This window comes from Xiphophorus maculatus, chromosome 23 (genome assembly GCF_002775205.1).
Source record: "Xiphophorus maculatus strain JP 163 A chromosome 23, X_maculatus-5.0-male, whole genome shotgun sequence".
NCBI lineage: Eukaryota > Metazoa > Chordata > Actinopteri > Cyprinodontiformes > Poeciliidae > Xiphophorus > Xiphophorus maculatus.
Genome location: NC_036465.1, coordinates 2,222,225 through 2,246,854, shown reverse-complemented (window position 1 = coordinate 2,246,854; position 24,630 = coordinate 2,222,225). Strand labels below are relative to the sequence as shown.

At 37.7% G+C, this 24,630-nt stretch overlaps 1 protein-coding gene across 7 annotated transcripts in view; it reads left to right on the top strand.

Annotated features, from left to right (window-relative positions):
• LOC102218607 (teneurin-3) overlaps window positions 1–24,630 on the top strand; it is a 188,605-nt gene that overhangs the window by 156,305 nt on the left and 7,670 nt on the right. For 5 of the 7 annotated variants that reach the window (XM_023328547.1, XM_023328552.1, XM_023328550.1 and 2 more), the window contains 6 exons: window positions 1,013–1,033; window positions 6,755–6,987; window positions 9,515–9,669; window positions 18,378–19,261; window positions 21,294–21,469; window positions 21,767–22,002. In XM_023328547.1, the coding sequence (XP_023184315.1) occupies window positions 1,013–1,033; window positions 6,755–6,987; window positions 9,515–9,669; window positions 18,378–19,261; window positions 21,294–21,469; window positions 21,767–22,002 (1,705 nt within the window). The remainder of the gene's footprint in view (window positions 1–1,012; window positions 1,034–6,754; window positions 6,988–9,514; window positions 9,670–18,377; window positions 19,262–21,293; window positions 21,470–21,766; window positions 22,003–24,630) is intronic. The other 2 variants (XM_023328551.1, XM_023328548.1) reach the window with 1 other exon arrangement.

Below are 24,630 nucleotides of genomic sequence, written 5' to 3'. Positions count from 1 at the left end.
AACATGAAAATCGCCTTAAAATGATGGAGGTCACTGCACTGTTGGCTGTCTGTCTGTTCACTGATTATGAGAGTTAATATCAGGATTAAAAGGGTGAATGTTTAGAGCAAATCTGAATTGGAAGGCGAACATGCTAATCCACCCTGGAAACCTGCTAATGCACCTGCACAGGCATCCGCCTCTACATAACGGATGTTGGAAATGATGTAGCGGTTGGATGAAAATCAGGGCGCCGCTATAAACCAACTTGCATGCTCAGCAACACTTTACCAGACGAATAATGGTTTACATCTCCAAGCAGCTCTTTTACAAGATCAAGAGGCTAAGAACTCATGTTAGCTTTGTTAAATTAAATTAAAAAAAACAGCCAAATCTCTTTGTGTCACACTGTAGAAAAAGTCCAACAGTTTTACAGAGAATGTTGTGTCAGAAATTGATCGTTTTAGAGCAAACATGCACTTAGTTTCAGTCATGCCACCTTGTACAAATGGAAACATCCTGAACCTCCTTTAGTCAGTGCTCGCTTTAAGCCTGTGTTTATATTCTGGCTTCAGTGGTCAATGTAGCAAATGGCTGAATCAATATTTCAATATGAGCGGTCAAATTGAGAATAGCAGTGGTAATACCGGATGGTGCTTCATGAACACAGGAGGACATGTTTCCCTCTCTGTGGGTAATAACTCCACCTCTGCGCCGTCTGCCAAACAGACTGTCATTGCATGTGACCTTCTCTGCTGGCTGTGTTGATTCTTCAAGGGGACGACTTTGACTTTCTTACTTTCTTCACCAAGCTCTTGATTGCCCATTTTACATACGTCTTGTTGAGATCTCACAAATCGTGTAAAGTTTAAACTTAAATAATAAAAATCTACTGGAGAGTCAGACATCCATAAATCAAAGAAATGGCAAAAGATAGCCATATAAATACTAACAGAAAATTTCCAACTAAAATGTTTCATTGTCTTTATTCTCTTTCCTCTTTTTCTGTTGCTTCCACTGCATCCTGTCATAGAAATAAAGACTTTAGACACAGGTAGGTGAATTATTATAGTGCATGTTTTATTCTGTCCTTTCTGCATGTCACCGTCTCTGAAAATACTTGAATTACTCGGCCTTTTGTTGCTAGATCACAGTGAGAAGCATCGACTGGAACTGTGCTACATTGATTTAGATTTTATTTTATACACTGACACTTTGTGACATTTTCTAGTTATGAATCTGAGCAACAGATTACATGTGGGGTTCCTCAAGGCTCCATTCTTACCCCACTTTATTTCAATATCTAAATGTCCCTGTTATATTAAATTTATGGAGCTTTTGTATTATCATGTATTGTTTTGGGCTCTAAAAGGCAATGCTGGAGATCAGCAATCAGTTAGACAAAATACTATGGAAAATACAAACAAACATAGGCTCTGTGATAGACTGAGACGAAATGAAAATGCTGGAATACAAAAATTCCTGTCTAAATAGGATGCAGAGAAAGTTCTTCATACTTTTATTTTCAGTTTGAATCATTGCAAATTTATATTATTTCCCAGACTACTTCTCTGTAAAGAATACATTTAAACATATAATTGATCTAGTAAGGCACTTAATAGTGTTGGGCCTTACACTATGAATTAATTAGCAGTAACAGAATCTCTAAAAATCTTAGACGTGTCATCTCCTTTGAATCAGGACTAAAAACATTTCTGTCTTCTGCAGCTTCCATATAAAAGTCAACAATTACCTCATCATTTCATTTTCAAAATGAACTGATGAGGTTTTTTTATTTTAAAAAATAAAATCTATTTATTTTTAAAATACATTTGAACATTTTTGAATAGATGATTTATGTTTTTAAATGCAATTTCCTTTACATTTTTGTCTTTGACTTTAATTGCAAAGCCTCTTAGATAGCTTTGTCTATCGAAAATGCGCCACACAAATATATTTTATTTGCCTTTTACACTCATTTAAGCACCGGCAATTGACTTTTGTAATTATAGCAAATCAGTGATGGTTTGATTACATCTAAACACGAGGGAAAGCACACAGATTTTCAGAATTAGTACATCTGCTTTATGTAAAAGAGGGAAACATGCATAAGGAGCCTTAACCGATTTGAAAAATTATGCAGAAATGCAAAGAGACGCCTACATGTCCGACATCAGAGCTCTGAAATAAAGTTCAGTATCATTGCAAAGCTTGTAATTACATTTCTAGTGATGGTGTTTGGCAGATGTTCTCATCCGGAGGGCCTTGCACCACTGCTCTGTATTCATGAACATGGCAACATCACTGCATCAAGTGAAGATGCTTCTTGGTAGCAATTAGCTTCTCCCAATGATTAACATGACAAGAGCAAGAGGTGCTCCAGACAGTAAAACTGCTGTAACTGTATTAAGCTGGCTGTCACGGCAACGCCTCTGGTGAGATGACCAGATTATGGGAAATGGATGGGGACCTTTGTGTGGATTTCAAATCTAATTTGCCTGACTCATGTAGTGAACTCAGATTTCCTGATCATTTCAAACACTCAGCTGAATGAAAAGGTTGTCGGGCCTAATGAATTCAACACTGCCATGTGTTAATTAGACACCAAGATAGGTTTAAAAAGGTGTAAAATCCAACACTGGATGAAAGGAATACTGAAATGTGCTGCCTAAAGGCTTTTAAACTGGCTCTAATTTCTTTATTCTTTGCTTTTTTTGTGGCAAATCTAAAAGTCTGCCAAGATGTTCTGGAGCCTAATCTGAAATTCTAATTGGTGGAAACTGAAGATTAAAGATAATTTGAAGCACAAGATCATTTTAAAATATTAGAAGAAAGTTTTTCTCTTTGGTTAGAGAGTCTAAAGATATACTGAGAGATTTCTGTGCACTGCTGTTGATGTGCAGCACAAATAAACCAATAGTTTGTGGAGCTTGGAGACAGAGTGACATGCAGCAGCTTGATGCTTTGAGAGCTGCTGAATTCCAGATCAGTCAGAGGTTTCTGAATCCCTGCAGGCCAATGCCAGCTTCCAGGACTCTGTGATTGCCTGACCAGGAGGTGACTGACACCTGTGTTAGCACCTGTGACAGGTTTGGTCACACTGTTGAGATGTGCTGAAAAAAATGCAGGAAACTTTGGGAAGAAAAAAATTGATCTTCAAAATGAACAACAAAACCTGTTGGTAATTTCAAGACGTAAAATTTCTCTTTAAACTTCCATGTGTTTTACCATCAGAAAAGTGCACAAAGGTAATATTTGTTGCATAAATGTTTCATTGAACCGTAAAACACAGGAGCGAGGTGTCTCATTTATTATGTCCAACCCCCTGCAGGTTGACTATAAAATAAGGGGTTACTAATGTTTGACTTACTGAATTTTTTATAAGATCTCAAATAGTGCCCACCTATTTTGAACATTTACTTGGACTTATGATGGCCGTCAAGTTTTATGACCACATCTTTATCATTTTACAAAGATGTTTCATTGCCACATTTATTTCGCCGCCACATTATCCAGATCCAGGGCCGAACCGGCATCGACTGAGGTACCATTAGGCTTCAGTACAACCGGAGAAGCAACATTTACAACTGCACAGTGAAGCCACCTGATTTCATTTTTATGGCCTCTGCTTTGAGCTCTTTAATTTTCCTTGAGTACCTGCTAGTTTAGCCTGAGGTCAGTTGTTTTTGAATACATGTAGTTTGTTGAAATCCAATGTCACACACAATTAGTCTGCATGCTTGATTATTGTGCAGATAAAAAATATCAGTCATGTGCTCCATCATGTGTCTATATTTACACTGCAGAAGGTTATTTAACTGTAAATAAGGCAAATTAAGCAGAAAGAGATGCCATTAATTGTTGCGCTTTGTCAACATAAGCCAGTCATTTCTATAATTTCCAGAGGCTTCTCCCCACAGGAGTCTCATAACAAATGAAATGATCTGGCACACAAGTTGTCATTTCTGCTTTGCAAACTGGAACCCCGTGGTGGTGGTGGTATCCGGTTAAATTTAGTCCCACTTCCATGTTGCAACCTTCTGTTTTCCAGTTTTTCTTTTCATCCTCAAAGGTTCAACCGCTTTTTGTTTTTGTTTTTTTTCCCGGCTGTTGGAATTATTTATAGAGCTTCATCGCAGCATTAAAAATTCACAAATTAAGTTCATTATTGTTTCACATGACAATGTTGCTTCTAATTTAAAGTTGATAATAAGCTCTGGATTTTAAGCAGCATCTGTGTAACTACAAAGAAGTTACTGTTAATTAGTGAGTTAGAGCGCAGGATTCACAAAATAACATGCTTAATGACAACTACCCAGAGTGACTGGCTGTAATCATTTTCTGTAGGTTAGTTTTAACATACAATGATTTATTCAATCATGCTATTGTTTGCTTTATTACTCTTCTTTTATATTTGTTGTTATGTAGAACTTCAGTTATTTTTATTGTTGCAGATTTCTTTATAGTCGTTGTCTGCAGCCAAGGAGATAACCTCAGAGTCAAGGTTTTGTGGTAAATGAAATGGCCTTTTTATATTATCAGCTGTAATAGAATTATAGGTGGCTTATGTATTTCAGCATAAAATAGGAGGCCACACAGAGTCACAAAGCTGCATTTTCCCCTAGCACCAGGTCCTTTGGCTTCACTGGACTGCAGATGGATTTGCTGGATTTGCTCACCTAGCTCACATAAACACCTGCCAGAAGGAGCAGATCTATAATTTTGCCTTCAGATGGCTTGTGATTAAAGATGGCGTTACTGCTGAGATTGACACAGATTGTAATATTTACCAGAGTTGGTTGTTTTATTGCTATAGATATTCCCCCTGTCAACTCTTAACAGTGAAAGTTATTTTGTGCTCAAATTATTTAATAAACTGAGGAGTGGAATTGTGATTTTTATAAAGCACTTTCACCTGCTTGAACATGTTAGTTTCTTTGTCTGCAAGATGTTTTAATTCAGGCGATTAATCTGCTGCTCAAAGTGGCACCCAGGCCCTTTCCAGGATTTATTTGCCTGTAAGGTTTAGGAACCTCTGTGGATCTTGATGAAGTAGAGCTTATAAAAAAGATGTTTAAACATGAGCAACAGTAAATTCAACTTCATCTCTTTTTGCAGGAGCATCATCACAAACCAAAAAAAATAATAATAACATTGTATACATTTGCTGGGATCTTTCCAACCAACAGGAAAACACCTCATCTTCTCTTATGACATTTAGCAAAGTTGGAGTCACAGAGTTAGGATGCTTTAATCAATCCTCTTTGCACAATCGCTCAAGATGGTTTAGAGTCTTGGATTTTCTCTTATCCTCCAACTCTGAGCTCATCCTCAGGTTTTTCTAATGGATTTAGGACTGGGGTGTAGGATGGTCATTTAAGAAGCTTGGTTTTGTGTCTGGTTATCCATCTGTTGAGTTGGCCTCATGTTTTAGATCATCATTCTGCTGGACAACCAATCAACGACTCATTTTCAAACAAATGACTATTTATTTCTTCTGTCCTGGCGTATCACTGGTCAATGAGGCCATGAACTACAACAGGCTCAATTCAATTTAAGTTTATTTAATGAAGAGCAGCACAGTAAACCATGTTACATGATAGAAACAAAGTAATTGCTATTTTTCGTGTAGCTTTGCTAGCCACAGGTTAATTTGCAAACCCAGTCCTTGGCCCACAGCATAACAGACCCTCCAACATACCTAAATGTAGGCAGGATGTAAACATCCTTTGTTTTGTGTGGAGCTCACCTGGAGGGCTTATGGCCAAAAAACTAAACCTTTTAGAACATAGTGGCAGGTAGCAAACTCTTGATTTTGGCTAAAATAAATGTGGATCCACTTTCAGTTTAGCGGCTGGTGGCTAACAGAACTGAGCCTCTGTGTCACATTATGACATTATGAGTCTGTGCCGACAGACTGCTCTTTGGTCCTGCCTGCCATCTTTTTTAAACTCCTCTTGGATTTGGGGTCGTAGTTCAGGTTTCTATTTGAGCTTTGAGATGTTAATCAAATGTAGTCAAAAGAATAGCATGTTGCCACGGTTACACATCGTAGCAACTGTCTGAAAGTAAAAAGGCAAGAGCAGAAATCCTTCCAGCTGCACAGCATCCAAAACCACAGGAAATAATTGTCCAAACATGCAAAGAATCAACCCAAAAAAGAACAAATCAGCAGATTCTCCAGCTAGCTGTCAGCAGATGTGACCTGCTCTGTACATGTTTGTGTTTATGCTTGTTTGTGCTGCTTCATTTCTGTGTGTTTATCTCCAGAATGAATGGAACATTTGTAGTAAACCTATGTTTTTTTTTTGTAAGTATTTGCTGAGGGCAGTTTTCTAACTAGAGAATCCTGAGAGTGAGTCCCAGATGGTACAGGCTTAATTTTATCAGCGCTCACTTTGTGTATGAATAGAATTTAATTAAAACAGAACCAAGTTGAAAACTACTTTAATAAATCCTAAAGGAAAATCATATAGTGGTACACTATTAATGAAAATAAAGTCGTGTATGTATTATATTTAATCCCCAGGAGAGCTCTGTCATGGTTCAGAACGTCAGAGTGAAAGGTTGCATTAAGCAGGAATAACCTGCTGGTCAGCTTCTACTAAAGAAGTCTGGTTGAATGTAGTTTCTAATCTATTATAGAGATTAATGAATGGGTTCTTACAGATGGATTTGAAGCATTAGGTTTCCATCTCTAGTGTAAAGAAGGAGCTTTTAAAGATAAATGCTGTCTGCAGCTTTAATTCACCCTGAGTTATCTCCTTGAACGCAGCAACAACCCAGCCCACCGGTATTACCTGGCAACTGACCCGGTAAGCGGCCAGCTGTACGTGTCGGACACAAACTCCCGGCGCATCTACCGACCCAGGATCCTGGGCGGAACCAAGGAGCTGCAGTCCAACGCCGAGGTGGTGGCAGGAACCGGAGAGCACTGTCTGCCCTTCGATGAGAACCACTGCGGCGACGGCGGGAAAGCTCCGGAGGCCTCCCTCACCGGACCCAAAGGTATCATTTAAAATTGATGAAGATGTTCTGCTCAATGGAGGGGTGGATCGCGGTGATGGATTTCTCATTCTGAAGTGGCACCTGCTAGATGTGAATTTATGTGTGCTTTGGGCACCGTGCCAAATGACGGCTTACTCATTTGTAATTAATTAATTTTGGTTGTGGTTCTCATGTAAAATTCAAAGCAAACAGGCAAGGCTCCTAAGAAAACATTGATACTTCAGCAATTAAAGCAATTTTCTGTTCCCTGTTAAAAAGCTGTTACCTCCAGAAATGCAAATGATACTTTAGTTTACATGTGAGGATATCCCTGTGGATTATTATTCCAAGTGTTGATGTTATTAATTTAAAATCTTTCTCTTACTCTTTTACATGTCCATGAAAAAGTATTCACACAACCGGAACATTTTCCCATTTTGTCTCATTACATCCAAACAAAGTAGAGAAAGCTGATGGCACGGTTTCCAATATTTTTTCAAGTACATTTTTTCCATGATACCACTAATATAATTTGCCATTTGAACTAGAACTTTCTCATTAGTATTAAGGAGGTATGAACTTAAAACAAGCTGCTATATTTTACTGAAAAGGTTCTTGTAAGCTATGTTGTCTTATTTCAAGTGCACTAAGATATTTGATTAGAAATATTTAGTAAGATTTTATGTTTTTGCAGTGTAGGCTTTTGACATCAGCACAATTTAGGCCAATTGCAAACCTGCCAACACCAGTTCATGAGGGGGGAATTACTTACAAATCACTGGGTTGGACAGCCATAGAGTCTAGTCAAAGTCCAGACACAAATACAATTAGGTATATGTGGCAAGACTTGAAAATTGATGCCACATTTTTCTGACTTTTATTTGTAAAATACAAAAAGTTTGAAAACTGCAGCATGTTTCTTCCACTTCACTTTCTGCACTACTTTGTGTTGGTATATCAAATCCTAATAACATACATTGAAGTTTGTGTTTGTAGCTGGATAAAACAGAAAAACATCTTTGAAAGGGCTTTGGATTCTTCTGCAAAGCACTGTAAAAGTCAAGTTTCCTGGCTTTTAATGCTCCTTGTGAAATAACTGCTGCCCACAAACCGATAAGTGCTTTGCACAACCTGTTGTCCACATTCAGATAGCAGAGGGTCATTTGTGGCAAAATCGACGCCTTTTCCATAAATTCGTTCGGAATAAAAGGCAAGGATGAATTGTTTTTTTCGCTCATTGCTGTCTTCTTTTGAGTGCCAACTGCAATAGCTAAGCTTCGGCTAGGTGATAAAGGCTTGAGTGAAGGCAATCTGAGGGAACGACTCTAATGATGGAGTGGGTGGAAGCCGAGACAAGAGAAGAAACAGCAGATGGCTCCATTTTTTCTTCCTTTTTCTCTCCTCAGACATTTGCTGAACTCTGCTCAAATGTGACACATTTCATCTGTCTGAGAATCTCAGGCTGTCAGATAGCCAGCTCCCAAGGATTCACCGCCAGCTCCCACAGCTCGTCAATGTTTTAGCAGAAAGCAATCTTGTGCAGCCCTAGCCCACAGGTCAAACCAAACCACTAACCTTCCATAGAAGCTTTTAAAGACTTCATTGAAGAAGAAATTCTCTGGAGGTAAGAGTAAAGTTATAGCACATTCAGAACAGTTAAAATCTTTGGAAAACTATAGCGTAGTCATCCACTGTACTTCCTGGGATCAGCGGCTATTTGAAATGAAGTCCTGAACCGCAGCCAGTTAAAATCGGTACGGATAGAAAACAGCCGTCCTGGTTATGAAGTATGGCTGAATTCCCAAAGGCAGTGATCTCTATTAAGCAGCACAGTGACACGGAGAGTGATGCAGAAGCCACTACACCCCGCTAATGTATTTTCCCAGTTTGGGACATCTGGTTATTGCAAACCCACACTGGCTTGGCTTTGCTTTGGCGTAGAGATTTGAGCTAACAGTCAATCACTGAGACAATTTAGCCCTCACTTGTCACCAAGGCAACTGTGCATCTTTAACCCCTTTCAAGAAAAATTGTCAGCAGCTGTCGGTTGTATTCCCCTCGCTTATTTGTTTGTCAAATGATGAGCGGATCGTGATGATTGCGGAAGTCAAAGAATCTCCACAAAGCAGCAGCCGTTTGCACCCCCCGCCTTCTGAGGTCGTCTTTAGACAGAGGGGGTGACGAGGCGAGGCAAGTGCATACATATATACATATATAAATATATATATATGTATATACAGTATATATATATATATACTGTAGGAATACAGCCTTTCCCACTTCTGCCTGAGAAATTATTTAATAGCAGAAAAGCAGCCTGTAAATTATTGATGGCTGTGCTTTTTGCAGTGACCTGAATAATGGGAAGGCGAGCTTGACACATGTATCCATCGTGTTCTGTCCACTGAGTCATGCAAGCAGAGATGTGGCATCTCTACCATGTTTGCCTGTTATCACAAGCTCTTTTCCCCTCTGTTTTCTCTCCTTTTCCCTCATCCCCCCTCTACCACCACCACCGCCGCTCCCACCTCCCACCTGCTTTCAACAGGCATCGCCGTGAACAAGAACGGGCTGATTTATTTCGTCGACGGCACCACGATCAGAAAGGTGGACCAGAACGGCATCATCTCCACTTTCCTCGGCTCCAACGACCTGACATCGGCTCGTCCCCTGACCTGTGACAGCAGCATGGACATCAATCAGGTGACTTAAACAAAGAAGTGCCAGAAAGCTGTTAACACTTCTGCAGAGTGTGTCACAGTGCCACCTTGTGCTCCAAGCTCTGTAACCCCATTTCAAGCCATCCCTCCACAGTGAGATGTGGTTACTGACACACACACACACACACACACACACAGCATGCAGTTGGTTTATAAGGGAAAGCAACACTTGCAGGATGCTTTTTTCCACGCTTCATAGGTTTTAGTATTACTAGGAGTTTCCAAATTATTTGGTAATTTTGATGTTTTGGATGCTGCCGGAATAGGAAAACAGCTCTCTCTCTCTCTCTCTGGAAATTTAAACTTCTGCCTCAGAAAGTGTGATTGCTTTCTGCCAGAAGAAATTTGTTAGCATATTGAAATCTGAATAGTTAAATTAAATACACTTAATATTCAGTTGTTTCAAAATCAGTCTTACTTATTTATGCTAATAGTTTTAATTGCCCTAAAAGACGGGTTGATTTTTTTTTGGTATTTCCCTCATGATGTGAAAAATGTTTGTCGCAACAAAGCAACTCTTGAAGGCAGAGTTAATCTAAGCTAATTATCCTCCTATCTGCAGAAGTCACTGGACTAGAGGCAGGTACAGCCTGGACTCTTCACCAATCCATTTAATAAATTATTTAAAAACTCTCATTTACTTTCAGACGACATTTGTTGTGATTTTTTTTAAAGATGCAATTATTGCAGAAGATTTCATGCTGCTTTTGAATTACATTTGTGTATTTTATAATTATTCTTAATCATTCTCATGATCTACTAGAAATCCATTCTGTAGGAATAATTGGTTCCTCCCCATTGAGCAATCGCTTGTATAGATTTAAATAAGCGAGGAGGTTCTGGTTATTTCCAAAGTAGGATGTATTTCATCAGTTAAATTGGATAGAAGGATTAATTATACTATTAATCACAATAATGTGTACTCCCTTGTGATTTACAAAATTTAAAAAAATGTTCAAGCAAAACAACTCAAAGACACAAACACCTATTCTATAAGTAATTATTTTTAAGAGGGGAAGGTTTATGCATTTGAAATGAACATTAAAAATATTAACTGATTTTATGTGGTCACCCTCAAAAGTTTAAGAATGGCTTGTGGTCTAATTCTGATTTATAGTATTTAATCTGTAACAGTAAATGAGAGGAACAATCTGGGAAAAGCAAAAATTATAAATTGGAAAATATTTTCCTTCAACACAGTTTAAACTAAAGAAATAAAAGAACATATAAACAGTGAACTTGTAAATTAAATACTTCAGTTTGGAGCTGCAATCCTTTTCCAGGTTCATTACATCAGGGTTCTTCCACAGCCTTGGAAAGTTTTTGAAAGTACAGAAATTAATTTTTATATTTTTTTCAAAAAGGATGAAGAAAGGTTTAATTTTCTAGCTTTTTCCTTCTTTTATATTTTGAAGGACAAAAATATAATGACTTGCAAACACGGTAGTATCCACGCTTATTTGTACTAGACAGGCTTTATCTTTAACTTGTCACCTTACGCCTTGACTTTAACATCTCATCCATCAGTTTCACTGATTCATCAGAAAAATCTAAATTTGGCATTTTACTACATGTTTGGTCAGTTAAACTTTATAGGTTTAACTGGATTTCTGGCCATAAACTGGGTCTAAAACTTAAACAATATATGTTTTATCTTTTTACGAACAAAATAACGGTGCCAATGTACGGAGCCCTCCAGGGGACATGGGAATGTTTTTTTTTCTTTTGCGTTCCCTCTCAATAATACTAATGAGTTCATGTGGCATAATTGGATACTGTAAACCCTTCTGACGGCGGCCGCCATACTTTCTGCCTTAATACAAGGTTATGTAAGATTTTTCCATGTATGTTAATATTTCTTTGTGAAATATTTGACATTTTATATCTTTTTCTTTAGGACAGAAAGGCACCACAAACCTATGATATAAACAGAAACTTTCTGTAGGAAAGAAATAAAAATACATCCTAATTTGGACTATTTCTGAGTTATCATTGCTAATTATTATTATTGTAATAATTGTAATATTGTTATTATTGTAATAAATCATCTGACAGTTTTAATTGTGTCTCTGTTGTGTTCGTAGTCTGAATGGTTTAAAGAGCTGCTTTCAGTTCCATCTTAGCCTTAACAGACATAAACATGCAGTAAAAAAAATATTTTCAATCAGTGTTTTGCACCAAAGAGTTAATAATAATAACAAACACGTTTTCACTGAGGCTCTGTAAGAGCCATATGAATGAAGTAAGTAGTTATTGATATGACAGGAGCAGCGGCTTTGACACCTGGGTGGTGGGCGTGTCGATGTGGGCGTGTCGATGTGGGCGTGTCAATGTGGGCGTGGCTGTCGTCACGTATGAATGGGAAGGTCACTGGCCTGCTGGCTTTGTGTGTATGAGGAAACGGTGAGCGGGCGGTCAGTCCTTGCAAAGTTTGGAGCATGATCATCAAAATGGAATAAATTGATAATTGTTGCAGAACAAAGAAGTGGTTTGGAGTTGATTGATACACGGACAGATGAGATTCCCAGAGTTAACCCAGTGCTGCCCTTTACCATCATTAGTTTGCCTTGTGTTATAATAATTCTTTGTTGCAAGAAACAGATTGAAAATCGATTTATTCACTGCATACTTGTGTCTGTTAAGGTTGAGATGGAACTGAGCATGAAAACGGCCCTTTAAACCATTCAGACAACCAGCACAGCAGAGACAATCAAATCTGTCAGATGATTTATTACTGCACGATAATAACTCAGAAATAGTCCAAATTAGGATGTATTTTTATTTCTTTCCTACAGAAAGTTTTTGTTTATATCATAGGTTTGTGGTGCCTTTCTATCCTAAAGAAAAAAATATAAAACTTCAGATATTTCACAAAGAGATATTAACATTCATGGAAAAACCTCACATAACCTTATATTAAAGCAGAAAGTATGGCGTCCGCCGTCAGAAGGGATTACAGTATTCAATTATGCCACATCACTGATCAGTAAAGTATTGCCAGGGAACACAAAAGTATTGCGAGGGAACGCAAAATAATTTTTTTCCCCATGTTCCTTTGAGGGCTCCATATCAATGTACACAAACTCTGATTTAAAGGATTTATATTCAGCCTAGGATACTCCCTTTTTTCCCCGTCAAGTCATAATTCTATATTTTGAATTGGAGTTTGTCAAAGTTAGTCCAAATACCAAAATAAATCTGTCCATGAACTTTATCATCAGTGTTAATTATTTGTCCTCAAATGCTTAGAAATGCACAGAAATCTCTGTGCAAATATCAGGATTTTAGAGGGAAAACTGTGAACAGACTTGCTTTTTTTCAAAATGTAACTCATTGATCAACATTTTTCTGAATTTCAAAATGAATAAAATAAAATCATTCATATTAGATATTTTGACACACATTGACTGCCATTCAGAAGAAACTTGAGATCATATTTCAGGGTCAAAATAACATTCATTTAAGATACTATTCGGCTAATAGGCTAAAAGATCCATCAAGGTTATTTTTCATAATCAAGATGAATTTTGTGTGAAAGGGCAGATTTTATGTATTTACGGTCACTACATTAGAAAATGTAGTGTAATAAAGGTGATATGTAAACATTAGTGGGAGGTTTTTACACCTCTAAGTGACTTCAGGTCCAAAAAGAGATGAGTTTTCATCTCAGAGCCAATTATAAGGAGGAAAGAATAATTACTGAGTTTGGGAGGGCGTGCTCGCTTGCAGCCAGAGCTGAATAATGTTTAGTGTTCCACAAGTAATTGTGGCACCGCACATGATAATAAGGGAGTGCTCAGTAGTTGTAGCTTGTTGATCACATAAAACCTCTTTTACTTGGCGGAGCACGACTGCTGGCGGCTTTGTCCAAGAAAGCTTCAGTCTCCTACCTCAGACTAAGGTAACACGAAAGCTCATCCTCTCTTGATGGAGGACAAGAAACGATTCTGAAACTGGGACGCTAAATAGAGTCTTCAACGTCCAGATCTGTCTCTGCTGCACACCTTGAGAGTTCTGTGAGCTGATTTCAGGTGAATAATGCAGAAAAAAGGGCAAGAAAACAGACTTTCATCACACTAAAGTGAAAACTTTCACACCATGATTCGTTTTACTGCTTCTGCTCTTGGAAATAAAGTTGTTTCCATTCCTCCCACTTTGTGCGCAAGACAAAGCATTGCTGTTTGAAACTAACACCAAACAGATGAATTATCATCCTGGAAAAACAGAGACCGCTGCTCACTTACAAATATAGAAATAACCCAACTCAGACACATTCATCCTTACAAATTAACTCTGAGATATATAAATATCTGTATATAAATATAGGGGGATATATAGCACAGACTAAATGGAATGCATATGTCACATTTTATTAAAAAAAATAATTATTTTCTTCACTGAGTATCAGGGTTAATTAAGATATGTTTAACACATTTATTAAACATCTGAACAAAAACAAGTATGACAAATTACTTGGTAACATTTTTCTATACACTAACTCTGTTATTTGGGAATAACATGTTTGTATTTATGACAAAATACATACTGGATAGATGAGAAACAAAATACTTCACACCTTCTGTGTTATCAAGGTAAGGAGAAAAAACTCAAGAAAGACATAATAATGATAATAAAACCTCTAAAATATTGACATCAAAACAGTTAAACATTTGGTGTAAAATGGCTTAATATGAACATTTTGTCTGAATGAAGCAAACTGGGACTTTAGCTACTGGAAAAACATTTATTACAATAAGGTCATGTTTCCCTCAGTGTTTGATTTTTTTTTTCTGCCATCATAATGTTTTCATCTTTCTGTGTGAGTTTTCACATCATGGCTGCTGTCGCTTAACTCGGGGTGAGCGAGTCGACCTGAGGCTCTTTGGACCTTCAACAATGGTCCTCAATAACTTTGGCTAAAATGATATGAAACCAGCTGCTTTTCATGTTTTTCATAAAATATATAAATATATATTTTTGCAACAGAAAGAGACCAGTCATATGTCAAACTCTGTGCTTTTTTAATAATTTTCCATAAATACCAAAATCCCATTGGAACAAAATATATGTATATCCTGTTCTTGCAAACATTTTTATTTTAAAACCTAGAAACAGAAAAGAAATAGTGGTTCTTTAAAAAATATAACAAATTTTATTAGTAGATAACTTTAGCAAATTTAAACTAATTTAATTTAGCTGAAATGAGGGAAAAATAACTCTTTGTATCTTAAAAGTCGCAGACTTCATACATCTGTCAATGTCACTGTTATCTCCAGTGGGGACCTCTAAATGTAACACTGTTTTGTTTTTTTTATTTAAACTCCAAAGATCAAAAAGACATGAAAACTGAGTGGATGCATGATCATAAAATCTGGTTTTGTGTACAAAGAATCAAATCTGTCTTTTGAATCAGTAATTTGACATAATTATTTAATTTAAGTCTAATTATATTAGTGTGATTTCTTTTTAATGTTCAAATCTGCAATCATCTCACAAACCATGACAGGGAATAACTCAAACCAAAAAATATTTTAAATTTAACAAGCAGCTTTCTGTTATTCTTATTGTGAGAAATACAGTGTGTCAAAAGGGATTTTTCTTCATTGTTTTACATGAATACTACATGAACTTTTTCAATAATAATTAGTCCATAAAATGTGTTCTAAATAGATAAAGTAATCCAGGACATATTAATAAAGTCCTGAAAATGCTAAATTAGAGAAATTGTATCTTCAGAGACCAAGAAAAGCTTTTAAGCTGTTACTCCTACTGAGGTGGCCTGACTTCACAAACTCACACAATGCATGAGGTCCAGACACATGTTGTATAATCTTATGTGACAAAAGCAGATATTACAAATGATTTCTTTCTGTTGCATTATAAGTGCAATTAATGTATAATAAGCTTTCATTTCAGTTGATGTTTGGGAGTATTTTCCTTGTGAACAGAACAGAAAGCAATCAGTATTTGTGTTTGTGAGTGGGTGGTGTGCTGAAAGAGGGAGAACATGAGAGAACATGAACAGAAAGCATTAAGCTTGTTACTTTTTCCTTATTAACCAACTCATTTGGTGCAAAGCAGCCAAGACAAAGCATTGGCACAACTGTGTGATCCTCCGGCACCCGGGCTGAAGAGCTGGCTCGCTGCAATTTAACTAGTGGAAGCCTTAAAGGCATTGTTTTTTATTGTTAATCACCAAGTGAAAAACACAAATTAGGGATGTTTGGACAGTTTTAATGACATGGTGTTGTTTCTCAAGGCCAGGTTAGTCATTTTTCCGCTGTTAGAAAAAGAAGCTTTTTATCCTGTTAGAAACTCCGGCTGTAATTGTTAGAGAAGGAGTTTGGCTTTGGCTCGCTTAATGTTCTACAAGATGTGATTAATTATCTCATCACTTTAAATGCAGGAGACTTTTCTTTCATGTCATTTTGATTTATTCTGATATATGTCATTGATCACCATGTGAAGCTTTTCTTTCAGGTTACACCACCAAACCGCACAGCTTTAATGGAGCAGGAAGGCGTTAATTGCATGCTTAATGTTCTTGTATAAGACATGCTCATTTACTTAGGTTGAAATCCACTAAGAAATGTAACACTGTCAAGATGAAAATCATTAAAATGAACAGATTAGTTATCCCAAACATGTTAAAATAGTCAAAGACCTTAGACTTTTTGGAAGAGATGAACATTCAGCTACTGGACGGCACCACTGAGTAAAACTAGAAGCTGTTGTTTAATAAAGTAAACCCACTTTTATTAGCAAATATTACAAAGTGTAAAAATGTCACATTTTGTAATATTTTAAACCAGAAACTTTGGATTTTATTGAGATTTGTCTAATCATGAAATAAAAGGGAAATAATTCACGATTTTCTAATTACTTAAAAATAAATAAAACACAGACATTTACTACAATACCCTAAAAATCCAGTTCAGACAACTGAGTTTAGAAGTCATCTAAATCAGTGTTTCCCAACCCTGGTCCTCCAGACTCACTGCCCTGCATGTTTTAGGTATTTCCTTTCTTCAGTCCAGCTGATTTCAATTAATGACTGATTAACAGGCGTTTGTTGAACTGCAATCAGTTGAATCAGGAACATTAAAGCAGGGAAACTTCTAAAACATGTAGGACGGTGGGCCTAGAGGACCGGGGTTGGATCAGCCACAAAAACAATGGTGACTGAGACATGATCACCTGTTTATTGGTCAGAAAGAAGTGGATTTACCAACTATCTACTGCTGTGTCTTCCCGAAGGGAGCCTCCTACTGCAGGTCATCACAGAAATACGGTTTAGGATCCTGGTTTCATTGTTGAGAGGGGAGTCCATCTGTTTTATATGCCAGCCACACAACAAAACAACCCAGTTATGAGCTTGTAGGATCAAAATTTACAGAGTTCCTCCTGGCTCTTTAAAATCTTTTATCCCAGCTTTGGTAAACAAAAGACAATCCTGCAGGTGAAAGATTTAAATTCTGTATTGGACTTAATCCCCTCCAGGTAGATCTGTTTGTATTCAAATATGGAGCAATAGCCCAAAACTGGATTAAAGCTGTTTATTGTGATGGAACAACTGCATTTTTGGGAAAAGTTGGAAAGATGTAGGTCTTTGTCTAGACAATAAATTTCTGACTTTCTCAACTCCATGCATTTTTTTTTTCTCTGATTGGTTGGCTTAATTGTCTCTCTTCTAAATGAGATATTGAAACTCAATGAGCCAACTTGTATAAATGAAGGCCAAATAAATTTAAAACAAATCTTTTAACAGTTCCTCACAGATATATTTGGATTTCAAAATGTTACAACCACAAACCTCAGTGTTTTTTATTTTATTTGATATTTTAGACCAACTAACACAAGTGAAGTGTAGCCATCTGCTCTCTGTTATCTATAGTGTGAAGTCCACACCTAAATCCAATTGTGATTCTGTGGCAATACTTTAAAAGTCTAATCTTGATCTGAACTTGAGCTATTTGGTCAAAAAAAATTGGTGAGAAATTCAGTCTCTAGATGAGCAGAACTGGAAGAGACTCCTGCAGTTTCAAACTGCAGTGAAAATTATGGATGTGCTAAAAAAAAAAAAAAATGTACACCACACTTTTCAGATTTTTAGTGGTAAAAAAGCTGAAAACCATTTAGAATTTTCTTCCCACATTACTAAATGTATTTCTTTGTATTGCTCTATCATATAGAACCCCATAAAAATACAGTACAGTTTGTGGTTGTAACACAACAAAATCTAAATGTTCGTCGGCTGTGAATACTTTTGTGAGGCACAGTGTGTTAGGATGTTAGTATTGTGCTTCAGAAAATGCTCCTTCTTGATATATTCCATACAAAAGATTTCCAGATTTGAGTGTGAAGCCTCTTCTGTCACACTCTGACACTGACAATCTGCCATTCACAGTGAGCTTTGTGGAGGTTAGAAGGAGGCCGGGGTTTGTAATTCTTTCTGGCTCTTATTTTTCTTGACACAATAACATCTGTCACTTTTCTGATTCAGTCTGCGCAGATTCATCTGCCTTTTGGCTATGTTTGCTGACACATTGTGAGTGTGTGTGTGATAAAAGTTTTATAAAAATAACTTCATGGAGCACTTTTGCTGAAAGAAGATATCACTGAATAAAATACTTGTTTTTTTCTCAATTAAATTAGAGTTAGAATTATATGTAATTATTTTCTGCATTGCAGGTGATTTTAGAGTGGCCCACAGATCTAGCAGTCAGCCCGATGGACAACTCTCTGTATGTTCTGGACAACAACATCGTGCTGCGCATCACTGAGAACGGTCAGGTCAGCATTGCAGCAGGCCGACCCGTCCACTGCCCGCTGGCTGGACTGGAGAGAGGCGTAGCTGGTGGACAAAGAGCTCATTTAACCCCTCTAGAGTCGGCCGTTTCCATCACCATATCCTACCACGGTGCCATCTACGTCGCAGAGACAGATGAGAGGAAGATGAGCAGGATTCGGAAGGTTTCCGTGGATGGGGAGATAACACATTTGGCCGGAGCTCCCTCCGACTGCGACTGCAAGAACGATGCCAACTGCGACTGCTATCAGACAGGAGACGGCTATGCCAAAGACGCGAGGCTGAATGGTCCTTCTTCATTAGTGGCGGCTCCAGATGGAACGCTATATGTGGCAGACCTGGGGAACATCCGCATCCGCGCTATCTCTCGAAACGGGCCAACTTTGACTTCCAATGGCGGTGCTTATGAGGTGGCTTCCCCCGATGCTCAGGAGGTCTACATGTTCGACAGCAACGGCACCCACCAACACACCGCCAGCTTGCTCACCGGAGACCTGAAGTACACGTTCAGCTACAGCACAGAGAACGACATCACAGCTGCTACCGACAGCAGCGGGAACACGCTGAGGATCCGGAGGGATGCCAACCGCATGCCGGTGCGGATCGTCGCCCCTGACAACCAGGTGATTTGGCTGACGATGGGCACCAACGGTGGCCTGAAAACATTGACCGCGCAGGGTCAGGAGCTGGTGCTGCTCACGTATCACGGCAACAACGGCCTGCTGGCCACAAAGACTTCAGAGATCGGCTGGACAACTTTCTATGAGTGAGTAGAAATACTGGGAATGATTTGGCACGGTCTGATTGATTTAGCTTTCAAATTAAGGAAACAGCTCACAGTGCAAATTAGAATACACCTTTCACTTTGTGCATGCTAATAAACATGATGTAAACGGATGAGATTTGCTCTTTGGCAGGTAGAATTGTGTTTGGGAATGAAACACCACACCCTGCATCTGCAGGATAAGAAGGAACTATTAACGGTCATGTAATTGAAATTTTATTTATTTATTTTTGATGTTACCTTCTGTCATTATTAATAAACTGCAACTCTACTAAAGTTTTAATTAAAAATCAAAGGCATCTGCACATGAACATTTTTAATGAAGGTGTGTTTTTATGTGTGGGCTGTGCAGTAGATTAAAGCGAACATTTGTCTGCAAGATCACTTAAGTTTATTTAGATCCACCTCTTTCTTTCTTTTCTTTCCTATTTATGTGTTGCAGATGATGCCAAGACAGAGGCTCTTACTGTCCTGTGTTGTTCCTTTAACCCTAAGCTGTGGTCAAGTTTTTAAAGTCTGTTATAATTACACATCAGACTTTGCGAGAATATTAAAACGCTCTTGTTTTTTTATTTTTTTTTAGCTTAATAGTGATTCAGATCTCTAGTATAACATTCTGACCTGATGATGATGATGATGTTGATGATGATGTATAGGCCGCCTTCAGCTGGTCCAGAGTGCTGCAGCCAACCTTGTGATAAGATCAGGTCCATTCTGTCACATGATTCTTGCCTTGGCATTTTTACCGGCGTCCAGTCGGTTTTAGGGTCCAGTGTGAAGTTCTCTTTGTTGCATATGGAGCCCTGCATGGCCAGGGACCTTCATATGTGTCCGACTTGCCTCAGCTGCTTGCTAAGGTCAGCTGATCTGGGTTTGTATGACCTTGAACTAAAACCGATATTTTTCACAGCCATTCCTATATACGAACGTTCTTTGAATTATTGTATTTCTTTGCAGTATTTTTTTTGTTCATATTGTAAATGTACATGTACTTTAACTTGTAAGGAACTTTGTGAGTCTTCTGAGAAGCACTATATTAATTAATTTTACTTATTTACAAAAAAGCAAAATAAGAAGGAAATTTGGAAGGGGGTCAAATACATTTTTCCCCACTGTATATATTTACACATTAAAACAGCATATAGAAACATAAGGCAGATTTAATGTTTTCCAGGAATTTGGCTGTTTAAAATTGCTTATTTTATACCTTTGATCCCTATTAATATATTTTTTAAATATGGTCATGTTGTAGATTTTTTGTTGCTTTGAGGATTAGATTCAAAGTGTCAAAAGTAACTATTTTTGTGATGTATGTTTCATGAATCTGTCACACATTTATTCTATAAATGGTGAATCATTCCTACCTGCAAATTGCCATGGGTGCAGAATTAATTGAAATCTAATTATAAAATGTCCCTCAGATGTGTAAAATAGCTCAGTTAGACCTCAATAACTCCATAAAGTGAGTTACATTTGTTTTTATTTTTTATTAACCAGTGCTATTAGAGCAGTCACAAGTGTAAAAAAAGAGATTAAATAAAATAAATAATTGTATTTAATTAAAGTAAGCCACTTAGATTTTTTTTATCATAATCCAATTTGTTTTGGAAGCAAAGCATCTCAGCGTCATTTTTTTGTCACGACATTAAGCTGCACATGATACCCTCACTACAACAAAAACAGCCAAACAGCCAATCATGATTATGACACATCAATCACTCTAAAAAATAAAATAAAACTCATTATAAGTCTGTGTAGTTTTATTTAATCTTCCTGATAGCTGTGAGATGCGTCACTCAGCCTTATTTGCGCCTGAGCCACTTTCACAGACATCCTTCCTCTTCTGCGCCAGAAGTGTGAGATATCCGGGGATGAAAATGTGACATTTTAATTACAAGAAAGTCAGCCGTCTCACCCAAGTATGAAACAGCTGATAATTGAAATGCATTGTAGCCTGGGAGCCCTCATACATATAAATGCTTTGTCATTTTTGATGTTTCCTTTTGTCAAACAGCTACGACAGTGAAGGCCGCCTAATGAACGTGACGTTCCCCACGGGAATGGTGAATAACTTGTACACAGACATATACAGTGCTCTGATGGTGGACATCGAAAGCTCCCTGACAGAGGAGGAAATTAGCATCACCACCAACTCCTCCACCATCCGAGCCTTCTACACTCTGGCTCAGGGTAAGGCTTTGTCGCCGGGCTCCACAGCACAGCAGCTGTTATTTATCATTGTTTCAAGGGTCTGCAGGGCAATGTTGAGTAAGCCTGAGTCGTGTATCATTATGACTCAGAGGGTCCGGCAGTGTAAATGATTGCTCTCTGGGAGTGTGGGCTGGGATGTCAGGGAGACACACCAACCTTGTTACTAAGTGCTTTCTCCTCTTCCACAACCAGATGGACCCGTTATTTCCTCACATCACTCTTCTTTTAGACTTCAAATAAAATCAGAGATGCTAAACAGTTGTTCTCCACCAACAGACCAGTGTAGAAGCAGCTACCAAGTGGGCTACGACAACTCGCTGAGGATTACCTACGCCAACGGGATGGACACCCACTACCAAACAGAGCCCCACATCCTGACTGGAGCTGCCAACCCGACTGTCGCCAGGCGCAACATGAGCCTGCCAGGAGAGGTTGGGCAAAACTTGGTGGAGTGGCGCTTTCGCAAAGAACAAGCCAGAGGGAAAGTTATCGTATTTGGGCGAAAGTTGAGGGTAAGTGTGGATGTGGTTTAAATCCCCCTCTGTTCCCCTCTGTGGCACAGGCGGCACTAATGATATGAGACGCATAAAAAACAAAAGAGAGGTTGTAAAACTGTGTGAACTGGTTCTGTAAACAGAAGGTTATTCTGGGCAGTTTGTTTAAAAACTACTGTTTCTCCTAAAATAAAGACAACACATTCACTGTTGCTGCCAGTAACACTTTCTATTAAACAAAGAGGACAGCAGATGATATCCAAGCCAATATGCAAGCGATGAACATTTCACAATAATCTGGAGATAAAAAGCCTCCTAAGAAATGTGTGAAATATGAGTAAAAGAAATGATTGCTAATAATTTTGGTTATTTTATCATCCCACTCCACAGTGGAGTAAATATATTAAGAACAAACAATTCTGAAGTGAAACTCTCAGCATCCACAACTTCTCTGCAAAGCAAGATTCTGGTGTCAGATCTGAAATTATTTCCACTTTACAAGCATTGAACAAATTATAGTTTATAAAATCCAAATGTGTTGCTCTGTGTCACTAAAAATATAATGATTACATACAGTATATGCATAATAAAAAAACAGTGATCATTCAATACAAATAAAAAGTCACATCCATATCTGCATGTGGCACATTTGGAAAAAAAGAGGCTGACCAGTGAAGGTAAGACAGTTAAGTGATGAAATAACAAATTACTGGTCACAGTTGTGCTAACAACACTCTTTGGTATGAACGCTGTTACTGAGTGAAGATGACTCAGTTGTTGCTAATTTCATCATGTGATGTCTAAAGCGAAGTCAGAGAAGTGCAGAAGGTAGTTAAAGAAAACCTTTATTTTCAGTAACATGTCTGCGGTTGGGCTGCACGGTGGTTTAATGGTCGTTGGTTTGCTTTAACATTTAGCTTTCAATGCTGAACCTGAAAATGTGTCAAATGTTTTGGCAATCTCAGAGTTAAGAGGAGGATCTCCATTTTGTAGCTGTTGTTGTTTTTGTAATGCTAGCTGTGCTAATATGCTAAAAACAGATTAAAAACAGTGTTCATGCCAGGCTCAAAAAAATATTTGGATTGTTCTTATACTTTTCGAAATTATAGTTATTAAAAAATAATCTGAATGATCAGTATTTATACTGCCAGATCAAATCCAGAAATCACAAAAATCTAATCGATTTGTTTATAATCGCAGCTCTAAACGCTAGAATAACTAGATAACCATGAACATGATGTCCTTCAGGCCAGATAGAGAAACTAAACCTCTAAAAAGGCTGATGAGCAGCAGCTGTGTCGCTCGTGGCTTGGCACCTGTTGCGTGTTTCTGGCATCGCCGTCTGTGCTGTTGCAGTTTGTGCTCCAGGCTAATCAGGAAACTGATTGTGCTGCTTTTTGTAAGAAGCTAATTATACCGAAAGCAAGACAAACAGGAGGGAGCTTCATTACTTGAATGTTCTCAACCTTTTTATTATTTTCAGCATCATTAAAATACACCAAGACTTCATGTTTTTAATGGACGATAAATTTTCTGAATAAAAAAACAGAACTTTTTTAAGAGTTAAAAATATTTCATAAATGTGTTTATGTGAAAGAAATACTTAAACCACAACAAAGGAGTTGAGGAACAGCTTTGCAATATTTAACAGTTCGTTGGTTGAGAAATCAGTAGAAAAAACACAATAAAATTTAGACGTGGGATTTGCAGTTTGAAAAAGAGATGAAAAAGTTCTGATGTCTAATGGTTGAAATCAACTTCAACAAATAACGTTTCAGGTCGTTTGTCATGTTTGCTCACTTAACATTCATTCCCAAACAAATTCCCAGTGATTACAATCCAACGTAAGCATCACACCTCTTTCTAATCCATTAACATTTGGTTTTTAAATGTTATTGATATTAAAATGAAACATGCATACACATTGAAACATATCGATATGTAAATATGCTATTTTTAATTAAACCGCTTTAACACATTCATTTTGATTAATTAATAATGCAGATTTTAAATCATTCAAAATTTTAACTCGATTAATTAATTTATGTTTTACATGCAAACATAAATCTGACACACAAACAACATTTACTAACAACAGTGATGGACGACGAAGCCGCTTCTCTGGGCCCACTGGGGGTTCATTTCTGCTTCTAACATGATCCGACGGGAAAAGTCTGTTGTTGTGTTCAGGTTGTGTTAAGAGGAGTTGTCCTATCAGCAAAGCTTTTCAAGCCTAGAACAGCATCTCAATGCTAACCATGCTGCAGCAGCACCGACTTCGCCTGCTCTAATCTCAGTGTCCACAGCTCAACATTTCTGAAGAAGGGATTCTGGAAACTCTGGAAAGCTCCAATCTGATGGTCAAATAACAGATTAAAAACAATAATTATCTTTGTAGGGTTCATACATATTCAATAATTTAGCAGCAAAAAAAGTTTTTGAATTGAAAATTATTTTGCCCATTTAAATAGTTTTTGATTTATTGTGATTAATTAATAACAGACCCTGCAATTAACTCTATAAAATTTTTAATGGACTTCCACCTCTAGTTTTAGGATCACCGTGTCTGTGACCTTAGGCCTGACCTTCGTTCCCCTGCCTTAGAAGATCATTAATATTCCAGAGCTTTATATAAGTCCAGTCCAT